The following is a 27,817-nucleotide window of genomic DNA, read 5'->3' on the forward strand; positions in this document are numbered from 1 at the left end:
ATATACACATGCGTTGGCATAGTATTGTTGTAGTTAGTTTTGTTTGCAACTGCGCCGATCCATGGCTTTTGTTAACGTGCCGCAAGTCTTGAAGAACTTACGCAATTTGCAGTTAATCCAAACAACGACAGCGAAAACCAAAAAAATTATCACAACTAGAACAGCAGCAGGTGGAACAACAGCAAAAACTACAAAAACAACATCAACAGCAGCAGCAACAACAATAACAACAACAACAACAACTCGAATAGACAAATCAAACACAAGAACAGTTAAAGACAAAATTAGTTATTGCGACGCCCTGCTGCGCCAACTGAGCAGCAGCCGCAGCGCTTCAAATTATCAACGTCAGAGCAAGCAGAACGGCAGTGGGAAGACGAGGAGGGCAAACAATACTGAAAGCTTCTGCACCTATGCGAAAAGCTTAAGCAAAATGACAACAATGTCGTCTCAAGAAGCAGCCGTTGCCAGCAGCATGGCCCAAGCACAGGCGGAGGCTCAGGCTCAAGCCCAGTTTACAAGAGAGTATTACGACATGCCCTATCAAGTAAGTAAGGCGCGCGAGAGCGAGAGCGCGAGAGTGCCCAGAGACTGTGGCACAGCACGCACGCACCCTCCCGCACACACACACACACATGGACACGCTCGGTATGCAGTCATATGTATATCAATCAGTTGCAGCAAAGCTCATTAGCTTTCCGTACCAATTGTGTCAGTCAGACACACGCACACACTCTCTCACACACACTCACACATGCAAGAGCATATGTTTGGCCTGCTCCTATTGTGCACTTAATTGCTTTTGCTGCATCGCCTTCTCCTTCTTAACAACTACTTCCTTTTCGATCGCTTGTCACATGCAACTAACCCAAGTTGTTCTTTGTGTGTGTGTGTGTGTGTGTGCGTGTGCAGCCTTGTGGCATTGCAATAAATCCAATTTCGCCCTCCCCTTTCCATATACGTTTTATTGTATCTTTTCCAGTGCGAAATGAGCGACTCGGCGCCCAATACGCCCGGCCCCTTTTCGGTACCCAAAAAATACTATCGCCATGCGGCTCACAGGTAAGTCGAAAAGTCACCAATCAATTACACACCGAATATTTTATGCTCTACCAATATTCAATCTAGGCGTATAAGCAGGTCTATATAATATATAATGTTGAATTCTTGAAATATTTATATTATCCTAAGAAACAGAGCCTTGTAGATGAGAAATGCTTAAAAATGTTCCACACTCACGAGTGAAATATAGGTGAAATGGATCTTTCTTTTTTGTTAAACCGATTTAAAACCTTTTTCATATATCCCTATTACTATGTCACAATATTTTATCTATTATTCAAGCTTAATTGGCTTTGGCCTTTCAGAATAAAACCTCCTCCACGTGAATCATACTGCTTTAATATACACAACTTTAGATATTTGTGTATACGATTTTTATAAATAGAACTATATATTTATACTTATATAGTTGGTGAACCCATCAAATATAACAACTCGTGTAACAAATTTTATTGGGCAACCACAGCAACAAATTCCATTGGCAATATTCGCTGCCCCACAGATCCCCAGCTCCCCAGATCCCCAGCTAGCGTTACCTTGAATTGAGACCATGTGACGTCACATAAGCACCGTGCCGGGGCTCGAGATCCAACGATTACGGTTAACAAACTCAACGTGGGGCTGACGTTGAGTGCCACCTCCTTTGCTCATTAGGCTGCCAAGACTAGCCCCGAGCTCTTATCATCAGCGACACTTGTCGTTGTTGCTGTTGCTGTTGCTGTTGCTGTTGTAATTGTTTGTTGTTGTTTTTTCTTAACCCTGTCACAGCAGGTGACACAGGTCAGACTGTGGTCGGCGGCCATTCAATGTGCGCACAACTGAGCCTCTGAGTCTCTGCTTAGGTCGTTGGGGGTCTGTGCTTACGAGCTCAATAAGTGTCAAGGTTAACTAAAGTCCAATGCATCAGATACGTATTATATATATATATACATATATATCTTAATTGTAATATCTTAATTAGTTTAGCTCAGCCTTAAAATTGTGTTTAATTCGATTTAAAATGTATTAAGAAAACGACTCTCTCTCTCGGTTTCTTTCTCTCTCTCTCCTTTTTCTCTTTCTCTCTATATCTATTTCTCTCTCTCTTTCTCTCTCTCTTTCTCTCTCCCATTTTGTCTCTCTCAAGGTTTAGGTAATTATCTATAATTATATTTCATATGAAAAATTGTTTGGTTCATATAAAACAAGTTTTGAGCTCGAACGCTTGCATTTATCCAAGCATATTTGATAGATACAACTGTGGGATAGATAAATATCTGAGGCTTGCAATATTTGCAGTTCATCGGGCAATTGTAAATTACAAATAATATAATAAGAGTGCAAATATTTATCAAAAAGCATCATGCTAAGGATTAGACTTTAGATTTTCGTTTACTGCGATTTCTCTCAGTGTATCACATATCACCAGCTTTGTGCTTTGTGCTCCACACTTTTGTGGAGAGCGCTAATCACGCTGCCCACATAGCTGGAATTTAACCTGTTCAGGGCCAATGCCGCCGAATGCAAAACTGCTGCCACCTTATCGCCTTATCTGAGGGGACAGGCAGACTTACGACAAACAACAGTAGAACACACTCGGCTACAGAACAACAACAACAACAACAACAACATCAACAAAGCACATCAGTGGGCCTAGTCGGAGGCGTATTTACATAAGAGCGGGCACGTAGTTACTCAATACACTTCAGTTCGGCTGCCTTAGCTTTCTCGGCTAGTTTGTGACAGTGAGCAAAAGTGGACTGAGAAACACAGCAAGAACATTTGCTTGCGACTTTAAAATCCAGGGCGTATTACAGTTTTGTCAAGAAGTGTGCTACGCATTCAAAATTAAATCCCATTAATATTTCATCTCACTTAATCTAAGGCGAGTCTGTTTCTCCTTCAATGGGGACAACTCGGTTCTTACGATTATATCATTAATTTAGGTTTTTTTTTTTTTTTAAATTAAATCTCAAACGGATCGGATTGCTATATCATTAAGCTGTCATGGGAACTATCGGGCGAAAGCTGAGTTATTTGATGAATAAATTATTTGTTTAACAGAGAATATCTTAGCCATATGCAACAATAACACCAATTATATGGGCTATACATGTGCATGCTTACCAAAATATTTTGCTAAACTTAGCCATGATATAATAATAATAATAGAATAGATAATAATATTCGAAAACTTGTTTGGATATTAATAAAATCGCACATCGTTGATAGGGCATTTCAAGTGCGGCGTCGTGAATATGCAAACTATTTCTTTTTGGTGTCATATTATTAACCAGTTTTCAAGGCGTTTACTTTTAAGTGGGCACTTTGGGCAAGTGTCAACTGCATTTTCCAATTAGACAGCCAGACAGCAGGTACGTGCATATGCATATTTATATATATATATATATATATATATGTATATGTAAATAAAGCAGTCTGATCTCTGCATTTGTCGGTCTGTTGAATTTGCCATCTAATGCAGCTGACATTGACACACAGCAAACTGTTTGGCTCGCGGCTGTTATCTGTTTGAATACCCTTACCACACCCTACCCCTGCCCCCTGTCCGCCCCTTTAATAACTCAGTCGCTTCTGTTAGTTGTTTCTTCGGGTCGAGGCATACGCATATTTGCAGTTGATGTGTGCCAATGTTTGCCTATTTTGGTTTTCGTTCAATGGAATTCGATTTCAATTCTTGTGGCTGCTGAGTTTTATTTGTTCTTAGCTCTTTAATCGCCCAATCTTCAAAATTGAAAAGCCATCTGAACGGAGAGTAAATAAACAAATGAGAGGATGAGTCGAGCAAATTAATTGCTGTTTTGTTTTCCCCAATATTTTGTATGCGCTTCTTTCGCTTATGAAGTCCAAACATAAATACACATGAAATTAATCGGACTGTATCTCGGAATGTGAGCGAATTGTGAATAATGTGAATAATTTTAGTCGCGTTTATCATTCACGTTGTCACAGCTAAAATTAGAGGGTTTGAATAAAGCAAGTCATAACTGCGATTATGTAATACTTAAATGGAATTATACTTGTAGAATATAAATATATCCGCGTTTGTTTCAGTTCGGGATCCTTTGAATTGGTTCGTCACAATTCAATTTGTGGTTCGGTTCCATGATTAATGAGAAAATCACATTTAATTGAACCCGATTTGCAGCCTCAAGGCGCATATAGATTTCTGGGAAAGATTTTTCTAAGATTTTTTACGCAGAATTCATTAATTATTTCATTGAAATCGTTTTAAATAATTTTCATTGAAATCGTTTGAACCAATTTTCAAGAATAATAATTAGAATTACAACTAATCAAGAGGCAGACAAAGTCATAAGCGTGCCACACCCCCCACCACCCTCCCCACACCCCCCCTCCAGTTAGTATATTATTTAAATAATGATATACAGATTGGCCCAAATACAAACTTGAATGTCTCTATATATGGGAGGGACGAGCTGCCTCTGAGCTAATGAAATATGCATGAATCTACATGGAAAACACACTCAACAAATTATTATTATATTTGAGCACACAGTGGGTGGAAAATGTTTTTGTTCACGCGAATAATTTAAAAACAAACATTTCATATGCTAAAATATGCATGCGAGAGTATATTACAGTGTGTGCTCGATAAGTGCAGCCTCCAGAATTTTATATGACAAGCAAATTAAAAAGGGCTTAAGCTTAAATATTTAAATATGTTTTATTTAACTTTGTAATAAATCAAATCTTCTTATCCCATTGAATACATACGAACATAAATACAAATCAAATTGCTTTGATTTAAAAAATATATATTTTTATGCATTTTAAAGATAATTCATGGTAGACTGAATCTTTGTTTGCACTGTGACTACATAATATTTAATTTATATGGCCCCACTATCGAAAATCAAAGCCAATTTGTCAGCCAAAGGTGTCAAAGCATTCAAATTATATTTGCATACCCCCGAAAGCCAACTTAATTATGAATGTAAGCACATGCATATGTGTGCATACATACATACATATGTACGTATACATATGCTTGTTATTGTGAACAAACGAATTCATAGAGCTTATCGGCTCTATAGATACACACACACATACATATGTACGTTTATTTGAAAAACGCGTTTCACTTTTCAACAACAGAACTGCCAGAGGCCCGCTTAGCGGAGTCACAAACCCACGCATAAATCACACGCCTAACCATAAACCCAAGCTCAAGCTGACTTAATGTGTTTGTGTGTGCGTGCGTGTGAGCGTGCGTGTGTGCTGTCTATTGTTTGCGGTACTTATAATTTTTCATTTGCTTTCATATGTGTCTTCCGACAAGCACTTTGAAATTTCCCTAGGTCCAAGCTATTTTTGAGTGTACTTGTCTACGCTTTATGGCGTGAAGATAAAAACCAAGCAGAATCACCAAAACGAACAAGCACAAGCAAAGCGAATTTTGAATGCTCTATTTGGTGGTATTATACTAAAACCACACACTGTTTTTTTGTTATACACAAGCTGATATTTCCCGGCCTTGCCCAGTACAAGTTTTTGCTTTAAATTTTAAACATCATCGCGAGATTATGTCGTTGTCAAGCGACATACTTCGGCGCGGAGATATGTCGCTTACAGATCGGCGAATCTATGTCTGCGAAATGAATTTTGCGAGGATTGTTTAATACGTGTTAAATTAATTTTCACAAAGATCTTGAACTTGTTTTTGGTTTTTCGAAATGTTCATAAAGATCCTTCCAAATGAATTTGAACCCGAAACTTCAACCCACCAAATCTTTGGCCCTCATTTCCACCAAAGCGGAATTGATTTTCCGAAAAGTATGAAACAGCCCTAAACTAAATTTTGATAAAGATTTTTGAAAATGATTTTGGGATAATCGAATACTAAACATAAAAGTTTTATCCAACCGTTTCTCGCGCTTTTTCCACACATGCAGGTGGAATATCTTAAAACCCAGTCTTAACGTGCACCTTCATCACAAAAGGTAACTTTCTGGCTCTTACGGTTTTGACTGTACATTGATCACCAATCAGTCAATCACTCAGTCAGTCAGTCAGTCGATCAGTCCGGACAAACAGTTTTACATATGTTTAGAGAAGATAGAGGCATGCATGTGTGCACATATGTATGTATATGTTTATACATGCGCCCTAGTCACACTTTGTTAACACTTGGCCAAGCTGTTTCACCCTGACCGTCAGGCATGTTAAAGCTAAAATGCTCTCGACAAGAAGAGTGGCATTCAAAATAAAAGCCAAACAACTTTGTGTTTATTGCATAAAAAAGCATTAAAACAACAACGACTCAAATACACGACGGCAACAACCACAACAACAACAACAACAGCCACGACCACGGCAGAAAATACTAGCACACAGCTGTGCTTCGCGCGCCTACTCTTTGACACGCAAATGCGGAGAGCTTTCGACAGCGACGCTGCTGCGAGAGAGAGAGCATGCGCGCGTCGCTCAGCTGCCTTCGTTCTCTGAGTTTTGCTTATTTGCCGTTTTGTTGTGTTGCTTTTGTTGTTGTTGTTGCTGGTGCTGGTGCTGGTGCTGGTGCTGCTTCCTTCCCATTTCTACTACGTTGCATTCGCTGAGCGCCGCCGTCGACGCCGCCGTCAGTTGAAATTCGAACGTTGACCGAAATTGTTGCTCTCGTCATTAACTCTGCACAGCAAAAGGCAAACAAAATATATATACATACATACATATGTATATATATGTATAAACAAACCAATTTTTATTAAACATTTGTATTTTTTTTCGTGTGTCTTTCTGTGTGCGTGTGTGTATCTTATGTTGTGTTATACTGATAAGCATTAATTGTCAAAAGCAACGCCAAACAATAACAAAAAAGCGGAAAGCAGAACTTTTGCCCACGCACAAGATCATTCCACAACCAGACGCAGTTGTTGTTGCTGCTGCTGCTGCGCTGCCCGCTGCCCGCTGCGCTGTCTGCGCATAGCTTCGTGACGTTTCCACTAGCAGCTGATAAGGCGCCACATATTACACATTTCGCACGAACACTCGCTCTCTCCCTCTCAGCCCTTCTCTCTCTCTCTCTCACTCACTCTCTCGCTCTGTCACGCTCTCGCCAATTGGCTTGTTGAGCTGTGCTTTTCAAGTGCTCTGAAGTCACGTCGGTTATCGGCAGCGACGCGTCGTCGCAATTTTGCTGGCATTGCTCTTTGGCACCTTTGGCTAACCAGACACAGTAGCAACAGCTGCAGCAGTAGCCAACTGACGAAAATGCCGCTAAATCAGCAACAACTGCAACAAATGCAACAGCCACATTCCAAAAGCAACAATAACAACAACAGCAACACCAACAGCAATTCCGGCACACGCGAACGTACACAAACGATTGGGGAAACGGACATAGATCAGTCGGTGCTCAATGGGCTACACCTGGGCGCCGACGGCAACTATCACGGCCACAAGCGTCAACTGGGACACAGGTAAGCAACGGCAACAACAGCAACAACAATAACAATAACAGCAACAAAAACAATAACAATAACAATAACAATAACAACGATGCATCACCTTCATCCAATGTCTTATCAGCTGAGTCAACAACAGTCACTGTTAAGTTTCGTCAAGTCTCGTCAAGCTTCGTTAAGATGGCAATCAACTGCATTCTATGAACTATGCCTATGCCTATGGATGAATAGCTTTTGATTTTATCTTCATGACAGCACATCAAATTCTCTCATTGTGTGAGAGACAGAGACAGTAGCATTAATTGCTTGGTATCCATTTTGCTTCCTGTTCAGGCTATATCCATATTTTATGGATGGTATGCTGATCTTTAATGCGAGCAGCGTATCTGTAAATATATTTTATATACGTTTAATCACAAAGCTGATTACTGATTACATTCTTTACCGTATCCTAAACCATCTAGAAATTGATAAAAAAAAAAAAAAATGTATTTACTGGCAGGTGAAAGGTTTTTGTTAGGTGAACAAGTCAAATTAGTTGGGGTAAAAAAGATTCATGAGATACCACAAGCAACTCGGAGTAGGTAGCAAGACCTGATCAGAAAGAATGCATTATATTCTCGTTTATATAGTGTTGTAAAACGCATGCGCGTACAACACCCAATCGCCCAATCACGTAGGTAATTTCGGTCATTTATTTATTCACATGAATAACTATAATCTAAAGGTCACACATCTTATTTTAAGCTGACAAAATTGTGATAACTGTCAGAGTTCGTGTTGTATTCAGTGTTGTAAAATGCTTAACGCTTGCGATTGTTCTATCAGCTGGCCCTTAATCTCATGCGTAATATCCGTAGGGTTTTAACTCCCATATGCTTATCTCTTCGCTGGCTATCAAGCTATCTGTCAAATTCTCCGTGCCCAAGCTTTATCTTATCAATCTATCAACCAATCATTTTATCAAGCTGATTATTGACTTTTTACTTATTCAAACTAAGTATCTAGGGTCTCATATTCATGTCATATTCTTTAATACGCTAAAAGCTCAAGTCCCATCCATGGGGTTAAGCTGGCTCCCAAACCCAAAACCAAAACCGTTTGCCCAGATTTGCATCTTGCACTCGCACATTCCGACTTTCACTTTGCCCTGCGAGCGGAAAGTTGTTGCATATTTTAAGGGGTGCGTGTTGTCAACAGAGGCGTGCCGTTAGGGGTAGGGTGTTGACGGTTTGCGGTTATTAACATACCCTTGGGCATGCCTTCCGCTCTCTCTCTCTCACTCTCTCTCTCTCTCTCTCTCTCTTAATTTATAGCTGGCAGCCTGCCTAATTGATGTCGTCGCCGGCAACGCACGTCGTATGCGCAATTTCGATAATTTTCTAGTTTTTTCCACCCCTTTTTTTTTTCACCCTTCTAATTTCTACATTTTGCCAATTAATGTTAATTTCTGCGCACATGAGTTTTGCATGCGGTCTAACTAATCTCCGCTACTAATCAATGTTGATTAGCCAACCATACCCCGCGAGACCCTCAGCCTTTTTACCGCGAAGAGGCATTTCAATGGGAGGTCTGTCGTAAATTAGTTAAGTTGACATTTATGTGATTTTCGCTGGCAACGTTTATGTTTTGCTTTTCGATTTGCATTTCATGCTCAAGAGAATCCCTTTGGTGCGAAATTGCTGCTTCTGCCCACTCTGAGAAGAAATATGAGCACGTGCTCAGCTCGGGCGCCATTTTGTCGCCGAGTTGAGTCGCTAGACGTGACCGTGCACCTGTTTTGCATGCAGCACAATTGCAAACAATGCCCCAGGAACATTGTCTTAAATCAAAAGGCTATATGCATAGCCATCGCCCATCCCCCAGACCCAGACCCAGACACAGACCCAGCAGCAGCTCCTCCCCCTGCCGCTTTCATCTGCAAATTGGGCGCTTGGCTTCGGCTCACGTAGTCGCACGTTTGCAACTTTTCGCGACGCCGGAAACGGAAAACCCCGTTACATCAGCAGCAGCAGCAGCAGCAGCGGCAGCAAATGTTGCAGCAACTGTAGCAGCAAAAGTTTAATGCAATTTGCATTTCATTGAAATTCAACTGTGTGAAATTTGTTTTTACATAATTTCTATATAGGGTTTTTAAATAGTTTTATTTTCATTTTTATGGATACCCTTGATATTTATAGTAAATATTTGCGTGGGCGATTCTCAATTTATATGTTCACTTGAACAAAAACGTTGCGATTTTTTCGTGAAATCAAATTAATTATGTTGTTGTCATTGTTATTTGATTTTATTTATATTTATATTTTTTTTTGCATTTTATTATTATTACGGATGCGCGGGCGACGCGTAAATTATGCAGGCTTTTCAGGCCTCTGCACATGAGCACTGAAAAAAAAATAATTACTGCAAATGGATTTGCTCTGCGGCTTAATCAGAAATACATTTTCCAACATTCATAAATGCTATTTATGTGTGTGGGCAGTCCCAGGGCAACACGTGTGATGGACGCATGTGCTCAATGTGCAGGGGGGGAAAAATGGGAAGTAAAATTGCATATCTCTGGAATGAGTTGAGCTTTGGTTAGTTCCACCTTTAAGTGTAAAAGCTGGAAGCTGCTTATAAGCCAACAAATGATGACACTTTAAAACAGCTTAAAGGACAGAAACGTACGACAGATATAGATACAAATAGAAGAAGCTGCGCGTCTTTTTCCCTTTGCACCACACTTTTCATGGGAAATGCATTCTTGACTAACTTCGGTGCTTATAGTCCGATTTTAATAAGATTTTCAGTGCTTAAATATGGCATGCAGAAGTGTGCACATACCAAAACGCAAAGATTTACATAAAAAGATAATAATTGTTTCGAAGGAAATGGTGGTATCAAAGAAGTGAAATATTCTAATATATATTCTCAATTCCTTTGAAAATGGGAGCATATGTTAAGCAAAACTGATAAATTCGTTCTACCTATGATGCTGAAGAATATATAATTAAATCTGTAAGGTTTCTAGCTTTTGTAGTTCTCGAGATCCACGCGTTTGTACAGACGAATAGATCGACCAGGCTGGTTGTCCTGTCTATATATTAAATATGTATGATATATGAGATTGGAGATGCTTACGGCCTGATAAATACATTTGCAAAACGACACGACTTCCGCTTAAAGCTATTTCGAATGGGTTGAGGGCATAATCTCTACCAAGAAATATGCATTGATATATTAAAAAGCTTTATCAGAATTCGTATTAAACTTTTGATTAATACAGATAAGGATTTTTCGCTGACATTAAATATAAAATATATATATTTTTATTTTTTTTTAATATGTGTCTGTTTACCCATTCGTCTAATTAATGAGAAAGATTGCACATTTTCGTCACGCATTTTCCATTTGAATTCCGCGGAAAACAACGATGAAAAGCGTGAAAAACAAACTAATAGTAAATATTGAAGGTCAATTGAAACTAATTGAACCTTGCAGAATTGCGAATTTGATGAATTAACCAGAAATTTGAAATCATTTTCAGTAATTTTACTGAGAATTATTTCGCATGATAGGCTAAAGCGTGGCCACTGCGCAAATGTGACAAATTTTTGCACAATAACATTTCTATGTGCGTCATTAATATGCAAATAACATTTGTAGAGTTGCCAGCCCAATGGCCACGCCCAGAGCACCTGCCTGCCTGCCAGCCTTCCACCTGCCAGCCTGCCACCTGCCACCACGTCACGTTTACGAGGTCACAAAAAAACAAAAAAGAAACACCAAATGCCCGTGTAAAAAGCGGAAAAAAAGTGGAAAATTACCGTGCAGGTTGTCAGGTTTTTCAAACTTGGCTTTCAGCTGGCATTCAAAACCGCCAACGTTTACGTGCCGGCCGAGATTTGCAGGACTGCAGCCAGGATAGCTCTGTAGTGCCAGTCTCATGACCGTGGCAATAATTAAACATTCTCAAGACACCTGAGGTTGAGTGGAAAAAACGTGTGCGCACAACAATTCAATTTGTTTCCACCTCTCTTGTAATTATATTTTTTTAACACTCTTTGCGAAACATGGTTTCAATTGAGGAGAAACCCCAAAAGAAAGGTCTAAGCGTTATTTCAAGTGGCGCCAAATGAAGTTATTTTAATCGAATATCATGGACATGGAAAGCATGACATTTTCACCTGCAATATAATACAAGCCCTTATTTTATATATTTGGGAAATGGGATATATGTTACAGGGAAATAGCAAGGGCATTTATCGCTTTATGAAAAGATTATTCTTTTTCTTCTTTTGTGCACTTCGTTTCCATGCATCCATATTAGGACAGACCAAGTTTTTTCTTTATGCACGCATTTCCATTTCCACGCATTTTCCGAACTACTTTGCGCTACATTCGGCGGATTGCACTTGTCGCAATCGTTGAATCACGTTCAAAATCAGTTTGATTCGACTTTAAAAGATGCGTTTAATGTCAATGGAATGAAAGGGACGATTTGCAAGAACAGATTTTGAACTCTGGGATATACTCAACAAGTTTGAGTTCAATGAAAATTAAGCCCTACAAGGGATACATTTTCCTTAAAGTGTGCAACACGTCTCAATTGAATTTCCACAAATAATCATAATCTATTTGATTAGGTGGCAAACAAAAGAAAATTTTGTTTACAAGCGTGCGTTTTCCGTCAATTTTTCACGCTTTCGTGTGGAAGTTTTTCGAAACCCCGTCACATGTGAAAAAGTTCTTAGCTCAGTCAGTCAGCCAGTTTTATATATAGATCGAATATATTCACTTAAGGAAAATTTGCAGACTATTTGATTTATTTTTTTTGCCAATTGCTTCTTTAAGCATTTCCGGATGCGCTTCCTTTAAAGCATGTCCATTCACACATTAAATTTCACATATTAAATTTCTCACGCCACAGAAGCGACTGGCACCGATCCACCAGCTGCTCTGAATTAGATTAGATCTGAGAGAGAGACAGAGAGAAAAAAAATAAAAAACGAATATGACAATAAGTGAAGACAGCAACAGTGACAAACAATTTAATTTACCTTTATTTATTTTTTTGATTAATGAGAATCATGCCGCGCACTAGCTTTGGCCTTTGTGCCTGGCTGACCGACAGCATCCACTGAACAAGAGGACGAGGAGGAGTAGCAACAACAAGTACTGAGGGTTGCCCTTGGGCAGCAGTTGGAGGGGTTGCTGCCCCTATTATTGAGGGGTGCCTGGCAGCCCTTGTTGCCTAATTAACCCCGCCATTCACATGCTAAGCCGACCTCAATCAATTGAAATTCCCGGACAATACCGGCATATAGCGAGCACATGCGCCCCCACCCCCTCCCCCGTCCTGCCCATCCCCCTCTATCATCCCTTGTCATAAAGCAACAAATAACCCCCGCTGCCCCCGTCGCCAATCGAAACGTGCTCTGCTCCAAGGCCGCACGCAATGGGCCGCCGCTTGAAAATTGAAAGTGCGAACTTTTTTTATACCCTATACTCATTCAAAGCGAGTATGACGGGCACATGTAGGCATATTGCCAGCTTAAAAAAGTATATATTATATAGATTCTTGATCGGTTGATGTCACAACTTCAATTTAGAATCCAGGATCGTTAAAGGAAGAAGCATTCCCGCAGAGGGGTCTTGTCATATACTAATAGATACATAGCTAAATATACATATTTATACCGAAGTGTAGGGTATCGCATAGTCGCACATTCCCAACTAAAGCTGTGTTGGTGTTTATTTTTGGATTCGAGAAATTTAGTTGTCACACGCACCAAACGCTGTCAGCTGCGGCTCACGCAGCTCTCGCAACTAACTTTTTTGATCTCTGAACAGGGAAAGCGCGTCGAGCGGGAAGGGGGCTTTTGGGGAGGGGGGTAAACTAGTTCTACATAGAACAGGTCGTTGCTTTTTGTTGTATTCCAAATCGCCTCAGTTTGGTTTTGGTCGAAGTGCAGTTTGGACAACAGAAACCCGACGCGCAATTTATTCCATTCGAAAGGACTTAAACTATTCGGCATTGTGTGCAAATGCGTGTGCATGTGTGTCTGTGTGTGTGTGTGTGCTTAATTGCATTTTGTTGTGCGCATTATATTGTGCTTTTAATATCCAACCACCCAACGATACCGATCCCTAGTTACCCAGCCTTTGGGGTCGCTTAAATGCTTCTATACACAAATCTATTGGCAGACATTTAATATCTGCATTTTGCGGCAGGCGTATTTATCTAACAAATGAGAAATTAATTAAATTCAATTGGGAATATTCAAGCTAAGTGTTTGAACTGGACAACAAATTATGCGTACTTTTTTACAATACATATCATATAAAGTGGGCAAGTTTTAGTTAGTTTGTTACTGAATAACTATTTCTGCGATAACTCATCCTTAAAGCTTTTCATCAGTAACTCACAAACCTCCTATTCAGTATATTTTAATTCAGTTTATTCCTTGTCTGTCGCATAGCTCTCTCGCCTCTCTTGATAAACTTTCAAATAGATTTATTCAAGCAATCTTTGGAAGATGACCAATAACTGGGCGTGAAAACCAGGCTAGTCTTGGCATTGTCTCAGCCAAATCCCCTAGTAGCTAGTGCTGTTCAAATAAAAAGTTAGTTTCATATACACATATCCTTCAATTAACAATGATTTACCTGCTCACTTAAGCCTCTTTGTCCATGGTTGCCAGTGCTTAATGTATTCTATAAGTTTCTTTTTCGTCAAGCGCTCGTCCTAGATTTTATTTCCCTAGACCTCCGCCTTGTATATGCCTAAAACTTCAGTCTCTAATGCACTCTAGTTTCTTGTTTATTCAAAGATCACCTCATCAATACTCTTGTTCGAGTATTTAAGCTAAACAATTTCCCTATTTATAAAAATCGATAACTTTTGCGCAGATTCAGCACCAAAGCATAGATAACTTTGGCGCCAATCACTGCATTTATCTGACCTCACTTGGATAGAGATCACATCTAGCCCGCATTTTGTATATGAAGATATGCACGGCCGGCAATATTTTCAGCAGAGCGGGCAATTGTACATTGAGAAGTAAAAAAGTTCATTAACCTGTTCAGAATATATGGGATAGCAAAGTTTAAAACTAAACCTGGGTTCAACTACACGAAGCGAACCTTCAGGCAGGGTGCTGGTTCAAACCGTCTACCAAATTATTCATTTTGAGTTTGCAGCCCTGTTTCTTACTCTATTCTATTTCTTTGCCTCCTTATGATATATTTCTCTATAGCCATAACTTTAATTTAAAATAACTATAACCTTTACTTTAATTTTTGTATTATCCTTGATCGTTGTATTATAATAATCAGGTTTTCGCTTGTGCTCACGCGCATATTGCTCTCACACTTGCTCTCTCGGTAGTTCGCTTACTCCCACTCCCTCTTACCCTCTCTCTCTCTCTCTGTCTCATCTCTCTATCTGCCTCTTTCTCGTTTTCTCTCTCTTCTCGCTCTTCGGCCAAACCCCATTTGCCTAAGTAAATTACTTGTTTTCGGCACTTGCCCAATTTTGTTGATCAGGGTACATTTTTACCCTGATACACTTATTGTCACACGTGTCTACATGTGTATCTGTGCGTGCGTGTGCTGTTGTTTGTTAGGCTATTTGGTTTTGTGGTTATGTTTATTAAGTCAATTATCGCCCAATTGTGCCACCACAGATACGCATGTGGCCAGCAAGTGGTCCCAGGCCCAAGGTCATTGCTGCCTGCTGCCTGCTGCTAGCCGCCAGCTGTCTGTTGTCTGCTACCTGGTTTCCGCATTCGAAGGATTTGGATTTTAATTGGAAGCACATACTGCAAAGCGACCCAAACATCCTAACTGTCTGACTCCTGTGCGGTATTTCTGCACTGACCTTGGTCGAGAATTCAATTTATTCCAGCCTAAGGTATTAAACGGAAATTGGCTTGGTTGCCGCCACATTTTTGTCGATAATTGAATGAGCATCTTTTTCATCTTGCATTAACGCAAAGAGCAGAAATTTATAGTTGCGTTTCTATTGCAGAACCCATCTGCAAATAACATGGCCAACGATACTTACATATCAGGATTGTAAAGCATCAGAGTATTACTTGGCCACTAGTTACTGTTTGAGACAGCTAATTAGTGTCTGTAGTGGTAGTGGCCAGCAAAACTGAATTTTCATTAACCTGTCTAATGTTTGACAGACAGACAGTTTGACGTTGAGGCAGTGAAGAATACTATAACAAGTTTAACTAGTTGATAACTTTAAAATTAACTTAAGCCGAACGTATTGAAAAATTCAATTTAAGATTTTAGCTTTTTTGGCGATTTCCTTCTTGCCAGCTGGCAACACTGAAATATAGTCTTGATGCGAATTATTTATCCGAAGGATAAACTGACTTAACGAAATCAAGTTCAAGTTCAAGTGAACGTATTTCCAAATTTAATTTGAAGCTTACCAAACAATATTGGGATTTTCTTTTTCTTTTGCCAGGTGGCAACACTGAAATTTAATCGTAATGTCAATTATTTACCTGTAGGATAAACTGAGCAAGCGTAATCAAGTTCAAATGGTTTCAAAATTTAATTTGAAACTTACCAAACAATGTTATTGGGATTTTCAATTTATTTGACAGGTGGCAACACTGAAATTGAATCGTAATGTCAACTACCTGCAGGATAAACTATGTAAACGCAATGCCATATTTGGAGTAGCTTAGCCTTCCTCACAACCTTGTACGTCTGTGAGTGTGTGAGCTGTATTCGTAAAGTCAATTATGGTATTGGCATGCCCTTTGGCCATTGCCATGTAGTTATGCTGGTCAGCCTGTCAGATTGTGGGCCGAATAGTTTGTTTGCCTTGCGTCATCAATATGCAGGTGACAGGCGCAGCTGATTGTAAGACCCCCTGGTTGTGTGGCTTTCACGTGGCAGCTTTGAGTATTTCAATTGCCAACTGCTGCTGATGACATTGCAACAATGCGAAACATAAACTTAAAAATGTAATATAACTCAATTTGACCAACAATGGGCGATATGACGCATACGCAGCGTTGACGTTGGCGCCAACGTGACTGCAAGTGTGACAAATAAAAAAAAAAACAAAAAAAAAACCACACAAAACAAACCTGAAATATAATCTTCGACTCGCCAAAGCTGGCATACTCTATGTAACAAATTAAATTTAATTAAATATAAATTTATTCAATTGTCAGTTTTGCTGGCAAAGCACGTTAAATCAGTGTTGTGTAGCTGTAAAAGAAAAGCTAAGGGTGCGCTTTAATACCCTATGCAAGCTGTTTATTAAGCAAACAGACGATGAGCTTTGAAAGCACATGAAAGCTTTGGTTACATTTTAATGTTGCTATATAGCTTAAAGCTTGGAGTTTAGCTGAGAGTCTTGAAAGCTCCCGTAACCCTATGCAAGCTGTTTATTAAGCAACGAAACAATGACCTTCGACAGCAACTGAAAGCTTAGGGCCTTATAAAATGCATAAAGCGATGCGATATTACTTAAAGCTGAGAGCTTTGAAAGCGCCTGAAACTCAACTGATCCGAATAAGTGGTACAAATGTTAAGCACTAATCAAGAGCTCTTTACAGTTCCACTGAAGCTTTCAGGTAATGTCCGTTCAATTAATATGTTAGAAAAGTAATGATAATAAAAATAACTATTATAATGAAAATATAAATAAAAATAATAAATATATTATAAATAATTATAACGCTAATAAATATATATATATGCTGTTCAATATATATATATATATATATATATATGTATATATATAAATGTATATATAAATTTGAGAAAGGCAGCTGAATAAAAATGCATTAGTTGCATATGTCAAGACTTTGTCTGTATAATTTTTGTGTAGGGTATTTGGCAAATTGAAAAATTTGCTGGCGTGTTGTGAGTTTAGACACACACGCGCCGCACACACACGCGCACACACACACACACACACACACACGCCCGCACACACTTATACAATGCCCCCGACAATTGCGCAATTGGAAAATTGAAAGCCTGTCGCCTGTTGTGCCATGAGCAATATAAGCTGTTATCCTGTCCTCTACTGCATTGTGTGCAGCTCCTGTCCACAGTCCAGTGTCCTGTGTCCTGTGTCCTGTGTCCAGTGAACCATGTCCATGGGGCATGTAATTGGCAGCATTGGCGTATATTGTCATTATCGTGCTTGATCTGGATATGCTGCTCTAGCAGCGGGCACTGTAGAAGGATGCGGACGGTGCCGCGGTATGTGGCGCAATAAAATTTTGGTCGCCATTGCATTTGCAGCGCGTTGCAAGGATAATCGCAATAACGGCCACTTGACATCCTTGGCGCGCGTGTCAGTCTCTCTTCTCCGTTTATCGCATTGTCCTTTAGGCGACCACACACTTTGCTGGGCGCCCAGCTCTAAGTTCGCACTTAACATTTGCTTTCGCCCTAACACTTTGAATACACAAAAACAACTCGAATATCGACCAATTGATGCAAACAAGCTTAAGGTTTGCCGGGCTGGCTATGAGAAATGCATTCTTGATTAATTTCGATGCTTATTTCCAATCTTGATGAAGTTGTCAGGTGTCTAAATGTGCCTTAGGGTAATCCTGCATATATTACAATTTGCAAGGAACAGTGGAAGGGGATTTTTCTGGATCTAAGCTCAGAAGTATTAAAGGTAGTAAGAAAATGGGGCGGGCTATCGATATTTTTAAAGAAACTTGATACGCTTTTATAGTCTTTGAGGTCGCCGCGTTCATACATAAGGACAGACGGGCGGATAGATAGATAGATAGATAGATAGATAGATAGACAGACAGACAGACAGACAGACAGGTCTGCCAGTTGCATAAGCTTGCACAAAATCAATATACCCTCTTTACCCAATTTTCAATGGGTTCAAGTAATTGTTTGCCATATTTATACTTTTTATCTATATATGTATTTATAATAAATAATTTAATGAAACAAATAAATTATTAATTAAAAATATTGTAAGTCGTACATATTTTCATACATGTCTACATGTCGCGCACTAAATTTGATCCCCATCCACAAATAAGCCCAAGTTATTTGTCCTTTAAGGCTGAGTCAGTCACAGAAGTTTTTTGAATATGGTTGGGTTCGAGCTGCGGTGCTTATAGACATATTCATCATGAACAAATGCTGAAACCCTATTTAATAAGTCAAAAAAGAAAAGCACAAGCCCAACAATGCGCAACAACTGCAACAACTGCAACAACAGCAACAACAACAACAATACGAACTTAAGCTCAATCTCAAAGTGTTGTCATGCCGCAGTTGCAACTGAAACTCAAGAGCAACGTTTGGTTGAAGGTGTCGTCGCAGAAGTGCCACGCCCTGCTTTGAATGCAGTTACCTTGCGGCAACTGCCAAACGCTAACAACACCAACAACAACACCAACAACAACAACAACAACAATAACATCCCGCCAAAGGCAACAACAATGCAACAGCCACTAAATTCGTAAGTTTCAAGCTAAAAACAAAACTTTTAAATTCTGTTCATCACAATGCAAACTGAGCTCAGTTAACCGCAACTGTCCCAATGAAGATGTTTGCTTTTAATTTCTTAAGAGCACTTCAAGTTGCGAGAATAAATACAAAACCAAAAAAAAAGCAGAGTGTTCGACTAGCAGATACCCTAAGCCTGGCGTTGGCTCTGAATGAATTTCGGTGCTTGTAGTCCGATCTGCATGAAACTTTCGGAATACATTAAAATGTTTGTAACTACCAAAGTCCAGTGTATATAACTTTTCTTAAAATCTGGTGTCCTTGGGAACTCGATTTGTATTCTTATCGATTTCATGGAAACCGGGAAAATTAGCGTTGATTCGAAATAAACTTGATCTATTTGAAGTATCTAACTTTAATTGTTCCCGAGATCGTCATCTAAACATAGATGGACATACAGATAGACGTTATATATACTCTATACAAGAGTATAAAATATAAAAAACAAGAAGTTATCATAGTTAGTATAGGGTATTGCTGAATGCAAGAGGACTCACACTTAATATATGTATTACCTGAGCTCTACTGCATTTATCGTACATTTTCTTATAGAAACTTTTAATACTGGTAAATTGTTTCTATCATAATTATCAGCTTAGAATATAGTTTAAATTAAAACTATCGTTAAAGAGCCTTGGCCACAAGACTTGGCTTCGGCTCGTTTGATTAAACGTTTAACATATTATTGATTTGTCTTCAAATATTTAGTGAATCAATCGAAACAGCAACAGTAATAATAATAAAGACAGCGCATGTTTAATGCAAATGTCAACAGTCCAATTAAAATGCCAATCTACAACAGCAACAACAACAACAGCAACAACAACAACAACAACAATATCAAATCTGATGGTTAAAAGAGCAAACATAGACCCCAACGAGCAGATACTCTTGCCGCACAACTTTTGCATGTGTTAAGTTATTTGTAATCTTTTGCGAAACAATTTCGCTCTCCGATTAGCGCTCTGTTGATTGCGAATCGAATTATCAATGCACTCGAGCAATAAATATGTATCTGTATACAGCCATATACACATATATGTATAAAAGAATTCAATTGGAATAACAAGATTTGCACTTGATCCAGTAAATGGCTGATTAATTGATCGCATGATTTGAATAACAAGGATTTTTCTCCTTTTACGATGCGCGGCCAATCCATAAAATCTAATTGCAATGTTTTGATGGCCTTTGACCCTATCTCTCTAACTGTCTCCCTCTCTCTCTCTCTATCCCGTTTTCCACATTTGACAATAAGTCGGGGTTAATGAAAACAAGTATAAATGCTCTAATCGGGACTGCCTGACTAGGAGATACTCTCTACCCAGCGCCAAGCTGCCATACCAAGCATTCCAGCTTTCTTCTCTAACTTCGGTTTTTATTGTCCGATCTTTGTGAAGTTGTCAAGGCTCAAATATGGCATACAATAGTGTGTTTATATGGAAGTGGAAGTGGCTTTAACTTTTAAATTTGTAGATTTTGGTGGGACTTATCCACAAAATGAAATACTTTTTATATATGTATATATATTAAACAAAGGCTTACATACCAAGACAGAGTCCGAGTCCGATTTAGACGGACAGACTGACATGGCCAGATTCACATGCTGTCCAAGAACATACTCTATGAGGTCGAAGATGCTTCCTTCTGCAGACGGATATGGCTAGATCGACTCGACTCGACAAGTCGTCCTGATCAGGAGTGTCTACATTGTGGGTTTGAGATGCTTCCTTCTGCCTGTTGCATGCCTTTTCACGCAACCATAATACCCTCGCTACCCTCTTTTCAATGGGTTCAGAGCGTACAAATTGAATCTAGCAAATCGTAAAATCAATGGAAAAAAATGTCTAATTATGGCTTATAGATACTTATATAAGGTCATGACTTTCTATTGATTAACAGTCATTGGAATTGCTATAAAACTTTAAATGAGAGTATATCAAAAATCTGCAGAATATTTAATATCCTTAGAAGTCGTGAATTGTTCGGCAGTCAATAAATAACTTTATTTACTTGTTATCCAATATCTGGGTGCTATCCATATATGTATATCCTTTAAAGGATAATATTACTCGCCGCAAGCCCGACTTGTACCAAGAGAGAGAAAAGCATATTGATTTGTTGAAAATGATGAATTTGAAATGTTTCTCGAATGCGCTTAATCAATAATACATCAATTAGTTTTTATTGTTGACACCTTTTTCTTTCTTTCTTTCTTTTTTTTTTAAATATTATTGAGGTCCCGCCGGTGAAAAGCTTTTAACACTACGTATTTTCTATTTGAATATATTTCTATTTATTTAATTATCGCCAAAGTGCGACGCGTACTAAAATAAACCCCATGATTTATGGCATTGCATTTTCCGGATATTTTTAGAATTGTATTTTATTTGATTTTTGCTCATTTTTGTTCTTAGTTATTTTTATTAATTGATACTCGAAAAACAAACAGCAGCAACAGCCGTCAGATTAAATCGCCAGATGAAATCGCGAGATTGGCGACAATTTGTTAGCATTTATTTATTTATTAGTTTTTGCTATATTTAGGAGAACTTGGGGGCCTTCAGGCGCCGTTCGCCATTCGCATGTCCCGAATTGATAAAATGTATTTATTTTGTATTTAGGCCTCAGAGCTAACATATTTGTATTCTTATTCTGGGAGCCAAACTGAAAATTGGCAACCTCGCTGGCTTTTAAATTAATAATAACAGTTTTTGGCTTTTCGCAAACAATTTAAAGTTTCCAGCCATCTCTTGTATGCCTGCCCCTCTCCTGCCAAAATGTGTGTGTCTCTCTCTGTCTGTCCCAAATTTATGCACTTTGTTCGAATTTGGGTTAAACAACAAGCAACATCAGCAGCAACAGCAGCAACATCAACAACAACAGAGCAGGAGCAGGAGCAGGAGCAGCAGGAGTCAGCGGCATGGATGCAACTTTTCGCTTATTTGGCGAATTTTCAAGTGAAGCAAATTGCAAAAGGGACAACAAAATAAATAAACGCGCACACACACACATACACTGTCTGTTTAAAAAAAAAAAAGGTGGACGGGTGTGCTCGACCAGCAGATACCTTGAATCCATTGCCGCGCTGCCTCTTCCCTCTTCACATATATACACAAAGACATAACTATGGGAAATACGTTCACGAAAAACGTAGGTGATAATATATTTCTCTTTTAGTCATTTTCTATGGATTCACAAATAAAATTTAACTTCGACTTGGCGAAGTCTGAATATTCTGTGCCTGATTCAATTGAAACCACTCAAAAACCTCAAAATGAGCTCAAATTGTTAAAGCTTTAATAGGTTTAACAGAAAGTTTAAGCTCTCTCTCTCTCTCTCTCTCTCTCTCTCTCTCTCTCTCTCTCTCTCTCTATCTATCTCGCTCACTCACTTTTTCTTACTAACCAAAAGAAATAAATAGTTATAATTAAGCTTCTTGAAGTGCTTAAAAGCTTTTGCCTGGGACTCCTCGTACAAAGCTTTTGAGTAAGCACATTAAAGCTGTTATAAAGTTTGTGGAACTAACCGACTTGAGCTTCTACAATTTGTAGTCTCTATACTGTTATATTACAGCTGATCAGCTGGCTTTTCACAGTAGATGAGAAGAAATGCAAGCTGTCTTATTTTTTATGGCTTAATTTATTATGTTTGAAGCGAACATCAATATCTGCTCGCTTTCTCGGCAGCTGACAATTTTATAGAGCTAATCAGCTTGTTTTAAACATCTTAAACTTAATTTCAAACCCTTTGCAAGTTGCCTCGTGGAATTCGCATGCCCTTTCCCCTTGCCCTTACCCTTACGCTTACAATATTCCTTGTTTTTTTGGGACCAACAAAATAAAAAGTGGAAAAAATAGCCAAGCGAAGCGCGTCCCATGTTGCTGCCGCTAATGAGTTTTGCCGCAATGGGGGCGCTTCGCTTGTGGGCGTGCCTGCCGCACACAACTGTCAGTGAGCAGGCGGTAGGCGGTAGGCGGCAGGCGGCAGTGGGGGCGTGTCGACGCCCACAACAAGTTTTTTACACTAATTGCTGACCGCAAAAGCGTTGCCTGCGGCCGGCCAATGTGTGTACGGCATCGAAGGAGCCGCGATTGCAAAAATCATTTTTGCAGCCATCGATTCGTGCCACATGCCATTGGGCCTGATTGTTTTTTATATGATTTCGGAATTCACAGCTCGATTGCTCGATGCACTAATTCGATGCCATTTGACGTCAGCTGAGCACAGCAATTGCCGCATTGGCGCCCTGATAAACTCCTGACACGGCTGTGGGTCAGCCAAAAGGGGAGCCGCGAGCCGAGTCAATAGATGCAAAAAGCGGCGACAATTGCAATTTTGTGATAAGGCAGCGCGAATCGAGTGCCTGCGCGCATTTAATCGCACCATTTGTGACGTCAGAGACGAGTCAATGGCAGCTCGAAAGTACACAAATATTTACAACTAACAACCAATTGGCTAACTCTGAAAGTATGTGCAACCAAATGTGCCAGCTGCTGGCGACGAGTAGATGCTCCATGTCCAGTTCTTCCTGATATCCCATGTCCCGTATGCATCAAGTAGCATATATAAATGTATAAATGCCAACCTAGGTGTCTCTACCTCTTGGTAGCTTCGAGCCTATTCGAAAAATCGATTTTAATCGATTTCATGGAAACAGAGCTGATTTTATTCATAGCTCTGATCTGCGCGGGCAACATCAGAACCTTTGTGTGTGTCTCTAGCTCTGCCTGTGAGGAGGCATCCTTTTGGTACCAATCGGACATGACATAATCCCTCCTGCTTGACCTTAAGCCAGCTCTAAGCCAACCTTAATTGGGACTCACTTTGGCTGCTAGAACATGCCATGCTAATCAAGGTCCAGAACCACATCCATGATCCATTTGGGGCATATCTAGCCAGATTTTAGTGCTCTAGTCAGACGTGACTCAAGTACTTAAAATTGATTAAATATATTTAATGAATATACATATATTTTATGTTTATGCCTGTGGCTATGCTACATTATTCATCCGCTCTTCTTATTAAAGCACAGTTCTAGTTACTATTTGTTATTAATAAGATGCCATATTTAAAGAGTTTATAGAACATAATTTGTAGCATTTAGCAAGAGCTCTTCAATGCAGCTGTTATTCAAATTCTTCGTTTATGTTCTTCATTACAGAGTATTTGTGAACCGATCGCTGCATTTGGAGAATATCAAGTACTATGGCTTCGACATGGATTATACTCTCGCGGGTGAGTAGCCACAGATGCCACGTTTATGTAACCCGCACTTATTTAGAAAATTTTTAATATTTAGAGTACAAATCACCGCAATATGAGCAGCTGGGCTTTAATCTGGTGAAGGAGCGTCTGGTCTCAATGGGCTATCCGAAGGAGATATTGCAGTTCGAATATGATCCAACATTTCCAGTGCGTGGCCTCTGGTTCGACACGCTCTATGGCAATCTGCTGAAGGTGGATGCCTATGGCAATATTCTTGTTTGTGTGCATGGCTTTGAGTTCATCAAACAGTAGGTATCACTGTACGCGCACTAGCGCAACCCGAATTAATCAATTGCCCTCTCCCCCCGCCACAGCCACCAGGTGTACGAGCTGTATCCCAACAAGTTCCTCAAGCTGGACGAGTCCAGGGTTTACGTACTGAACACTCTATTCAATTTGCCCGAAACCTATTTGCTGGCCTGTCTGACCGATTTCTTTACCAATAGCAAAGATTTTGTTCGGTGAGTTCCATGCAAAGAGTCTGAGACAAGCTCACGTCTACATTTTGTATGACTCGAGTATTCCCGTCTATATCTAACTCTCTCTCTCTCTCTCTTTCTCTCTCACTCTCACCATCTCTCACTCTCTCCCTCTCTCTCTCTCTCTCTCTCTTGTGCGCGCGCTCTCTCTCTCTATGTCTACTCGTATACCCAACAGCGTTGAACGCGGCATCAAAGCTGGTGATTTTCTATTTACGTATAAGTCGATTTTCCAGGACGTGCGGCGCGCCGTCGACTGGGTGCATTCCGATGGCGATCTGAAGCGTCGTACCACACAGGTGAGACAAATACCTTTTAATAAATACACATAAGTTGCTCAAGTTACTCAATTTAAGTCACATTTTAATGTTTTTACCTTTTGCTTGCCGAGACACGACGTTCTTCTTCCCTTCCTGCTCTGCTAGTCCAAAAACAGACTTGAAATTTGGAAAGTCGCTCCTCCAAGTCCACGAAAGGTTCCAGTTTATTTCGAATTATCGATAACTTGCCCCGTTTCCTCGAAACCGATATCGACATCCTGTTTTCCTGCGATATTTGAAGCTAGTTACAATTGATTTGGGTCGTAGGATTTCTTAGAGTATATACACATAAAGAATCAATCACTTTATGAATGCTTCCCCCTATCCCCCCTCCCAAAAAATTGAAAGAGAAAACAACTCCTTTTTTGGACTCCTCATTTGGATGACAAATTAAAGTCCTGAAAATTGCATAAAAATGGAAAGTTTATCAAGAATGGATTTCCCAGAAGGTGGGCTGAAGGGAAGACGAAGCACAATTAGGTTCCGGTTTTTTCTCACTATTCTCACAGAACAGAAGTTTCCCTATAGAATCCAGTCTCAAAATATTTATCCAAAAACAGGAAACTGTATCTATATCTAACCACTGAGCTGTAACTTTAGCGAACTCTGAACTCTTTAGGCTGACCGTGAGCTTGACATCTTTTTTTTGTTTCCTTCCTGCAGAATATGGCGTACTATGTGAAGAAGGACAAACGGCTGCCGACGGTTCTCTCGCGGATACGTGAGTCGGGCGCAAAGCTCTTTATGCTGACCAACAGCGACTACACGTACACCAACGAGATCATGAGCTATCTATTTGACTTTCCTCATGGCGCGACTGCGGATGAGCCGCATCGGGACTGGAAGAGCTACTTCGATGTGATCGTGGTCGATGCACGAAAGCCGCTCTTCTTCGATGAGGGCACGGTGTTGCGACAGGTGGACACGAAGACGGGCGGCTTGAAGATAGGCACCCACATTGGACCGCTGCAGCCGGGTCAGGTGTATTCGGGCGGTTCGTGTGAGCTATTCACCAAGTTCATCAATGCCAAGGGCAAGGATGTGCTCTATGTGGGCGATCACATCTTTGGCGATATACTCAAGTCGAAGAAGATTCGCGGCTGGCGCACGTTCCTCATCGTGCCGGAACTGGTCCGCGAGCTGCACGTGTGGACGGACGAGTGCCAGCTGTTCGCGGAGCTACAGAATCTGGATATCAAGCTGGGCGATCTGTATCGCGATCTGGACTCGAGTGCCAAGGTCAAGCCGGACATATCACAGTTGCGCACCTGCATACGGGATGTGACACACAAAATGGACATGTCGTACGGCATGATGGGCTCCCTATTCCGCTCTGGCTCCCGCCAGACCTTCTTCTCTAGCCAGGTGGTCCGATACGCCGATGTCTATGCCGCGACGCTGCTCAATCTCATCTATTATCCGTTTTCCTATATGTTCCGTGCACCGGCCATGCTGCTGCCCCACGAGTCGACGGTCGCCCACGATCAGGCCCATCCACCGCCAACAGCGGCGTCAACATCAAGTGCTTCCTCTGCGGCTCTTGAGAATATCTGCACCGGCAGCTCCGCCACCACAGACATCCCTGGCACCACTGGCAACACCACCACGAGCACCACCAGCAGCAGCAGCAGCAGCAGCAGCACCACCGTCGCATCCAAGCGCACCGATGAAGTTGTGGCTGCAGCAGCCGCTGTGCCCGCGACCGTGACCGCCGGCAAGGATGCCAAGGATTTGCATCGCGCGGTGAGTCCCAGGTGGAAGTAATATATGTGCAAGTGCATCCATAGCTAATCTACCATTTCTTTGCAGAGCTCCATTGTGCACACACGCCCGTCAACGCCCACTGTGGTCACTCACACCCACGACGAGGACTACTCGGAGGAGGAGGAGACGGCCAGCGGACCCGAGTCCACATCGGAGCAAAAGCAGCGCGACGCATCCGACTAAATGATGTCGCTCCCCCAACGCGGAGATCAACGAATTTGCAAACCAACCTGTTTCTTTTGTCAATTTGGCAGATCTACTCCGTATACCTAAGTGAAGGTTGCAGCCTCCAGGCCACCCCCCTCCGCCCGCCCCCTTACCCCTTCTCCCCGCCCCCCTCCACCCCAATTGCAACTAGTGAGAAACAAGCGATTTTTTTTTTCGATTTTACATACATATATACAATTATAAAATCTATATATAAAATATAATATATGTATACATATATATACACTAGCTGGTTGGTTCCATTTGCCCAAAATATATAAAAGATGTATTTTGTGAAAGCAAAAACAATGCAAAATGTTTTCTTTTCGGTCTGGTCATGGTCGGGAAATGCGATTGTCATTTTCATCGAATATTAATCGATGCTTTAGTCGGGAGTAAACAGTTAAATGTCCTTCTCTCAGTCGATTTAAAACTTAACAAACCCAATGTTCGGCGTTTCGAACCAACGCCGCGGTGCGAGGTTCCGGTTTTATACATCTCCTCTCATCTGAAGTTATGGTTCAAGCCGTGCTTCACACTTTTTTTTTAAATTTTCATAATCTTGTTCAAAACTAGTTGATTTTTCATATTCCCAAGGCAGTATCAAAATTAAGAGAGTTCCAAAAAAAAATATTGCTTTAATACGAAATATGTTTCGGCTCAGACTTGGCCTCTTTGCTGTTCTTTCGTCAGCTAATCAGGCATTGGGTTCGACTCAGGATCAATTGCAACTGAAATTCCGGGCTTGAAGCCACTTAATCACAAATTCAAAAACTTT

The 27,817-nt window shown here is 40.3% G+C and overlaps 1 protein-coding gene across 3 annotated transcripts; it reads left to right on the forward strand.

Annotated features, from left to right (window-relative positions):
* Nucleotides 1–148: 148 nt before the first annotated feature.
* Nucleotides 149–27,288, forward strand: Nt5b (5' nucleotidase B). 3 transcript variants are annotated; one of them, XM_064682598.1, is made up of 8 exons: nt 149–547; nt 983–1,062; nt 24,166–24,239; nt 24,304–24,517; nt 24,584–24,730; nt 24,927–25,047; nt 25,732–26,811; nt 26,878–27,288. In XM_064682598.1, exons 1-8 carry the CDS (start codon nt 434–436, stop codon nt 27,013–27,015), a joined length of 1,968 nt encoding a protein of 655 aa, XP_064538668.1. In that variant the 5' UTR covers nt 149–433; the 3' UTR covers nt 27,016–27,288. The 3 variants fall into 3 exon arrangements, with proteins under 3 accessions (XP_064538668.1, XP_064538667.1, XP_064538666.1); XM_064682597.1 differs by lacking the exons at nt 149–547; nt 983–1,062 and adding an exon at nt 6,778–7,502; XM_064682596.1 differs by lacking the exons at nt 149–547; nt 983–1,062 and adding an exon at nt 18,665–18,954.
* Nucleotides 27,289–27,817: the final 529 nt, after the last annotated feature.

The sequence above is a fragment of the Drosophila montana genome, unplaced genomic scaffold, assembly GCF_035044405.1.
Source record: "Drosophila montana isolate Dmon_TW-CO22-7 unplaced genomic scaffold, ASM3504440v1 contig_2481_1, whole genome shotgun sequence".
Taxonomy (NCBI): Eukaryota; Metazoa; Arthropoda; class Insecta; order Diptera; family Drosophilidae; genus Drosophila; species Drosophila montana.

Bases quoted from the DNA above. Each gene is read 5' to 3' on its own strand.
- Nt5b (XM_064682596.1), top strand. From the start codon at position 18,680: ATGCGCAACAACTGCAACAACTGCAACAACAGCAACAACAACAACAAT. The intron at 18,955-24,165 runs GTAAGTTTCAAG...TCTTCATTACAG, and splicing joins ATGCAACAGCCACTAAATTC to AGTATTTGTGAACCGATCGC. The intron at 26,812-26,877 runs GTGAGTCCCAGG...ATTTCTTTGCAG, and splicing joins CCAAGGATTTGCATCGCGCG to AGCTCCATTGTGCACACACG.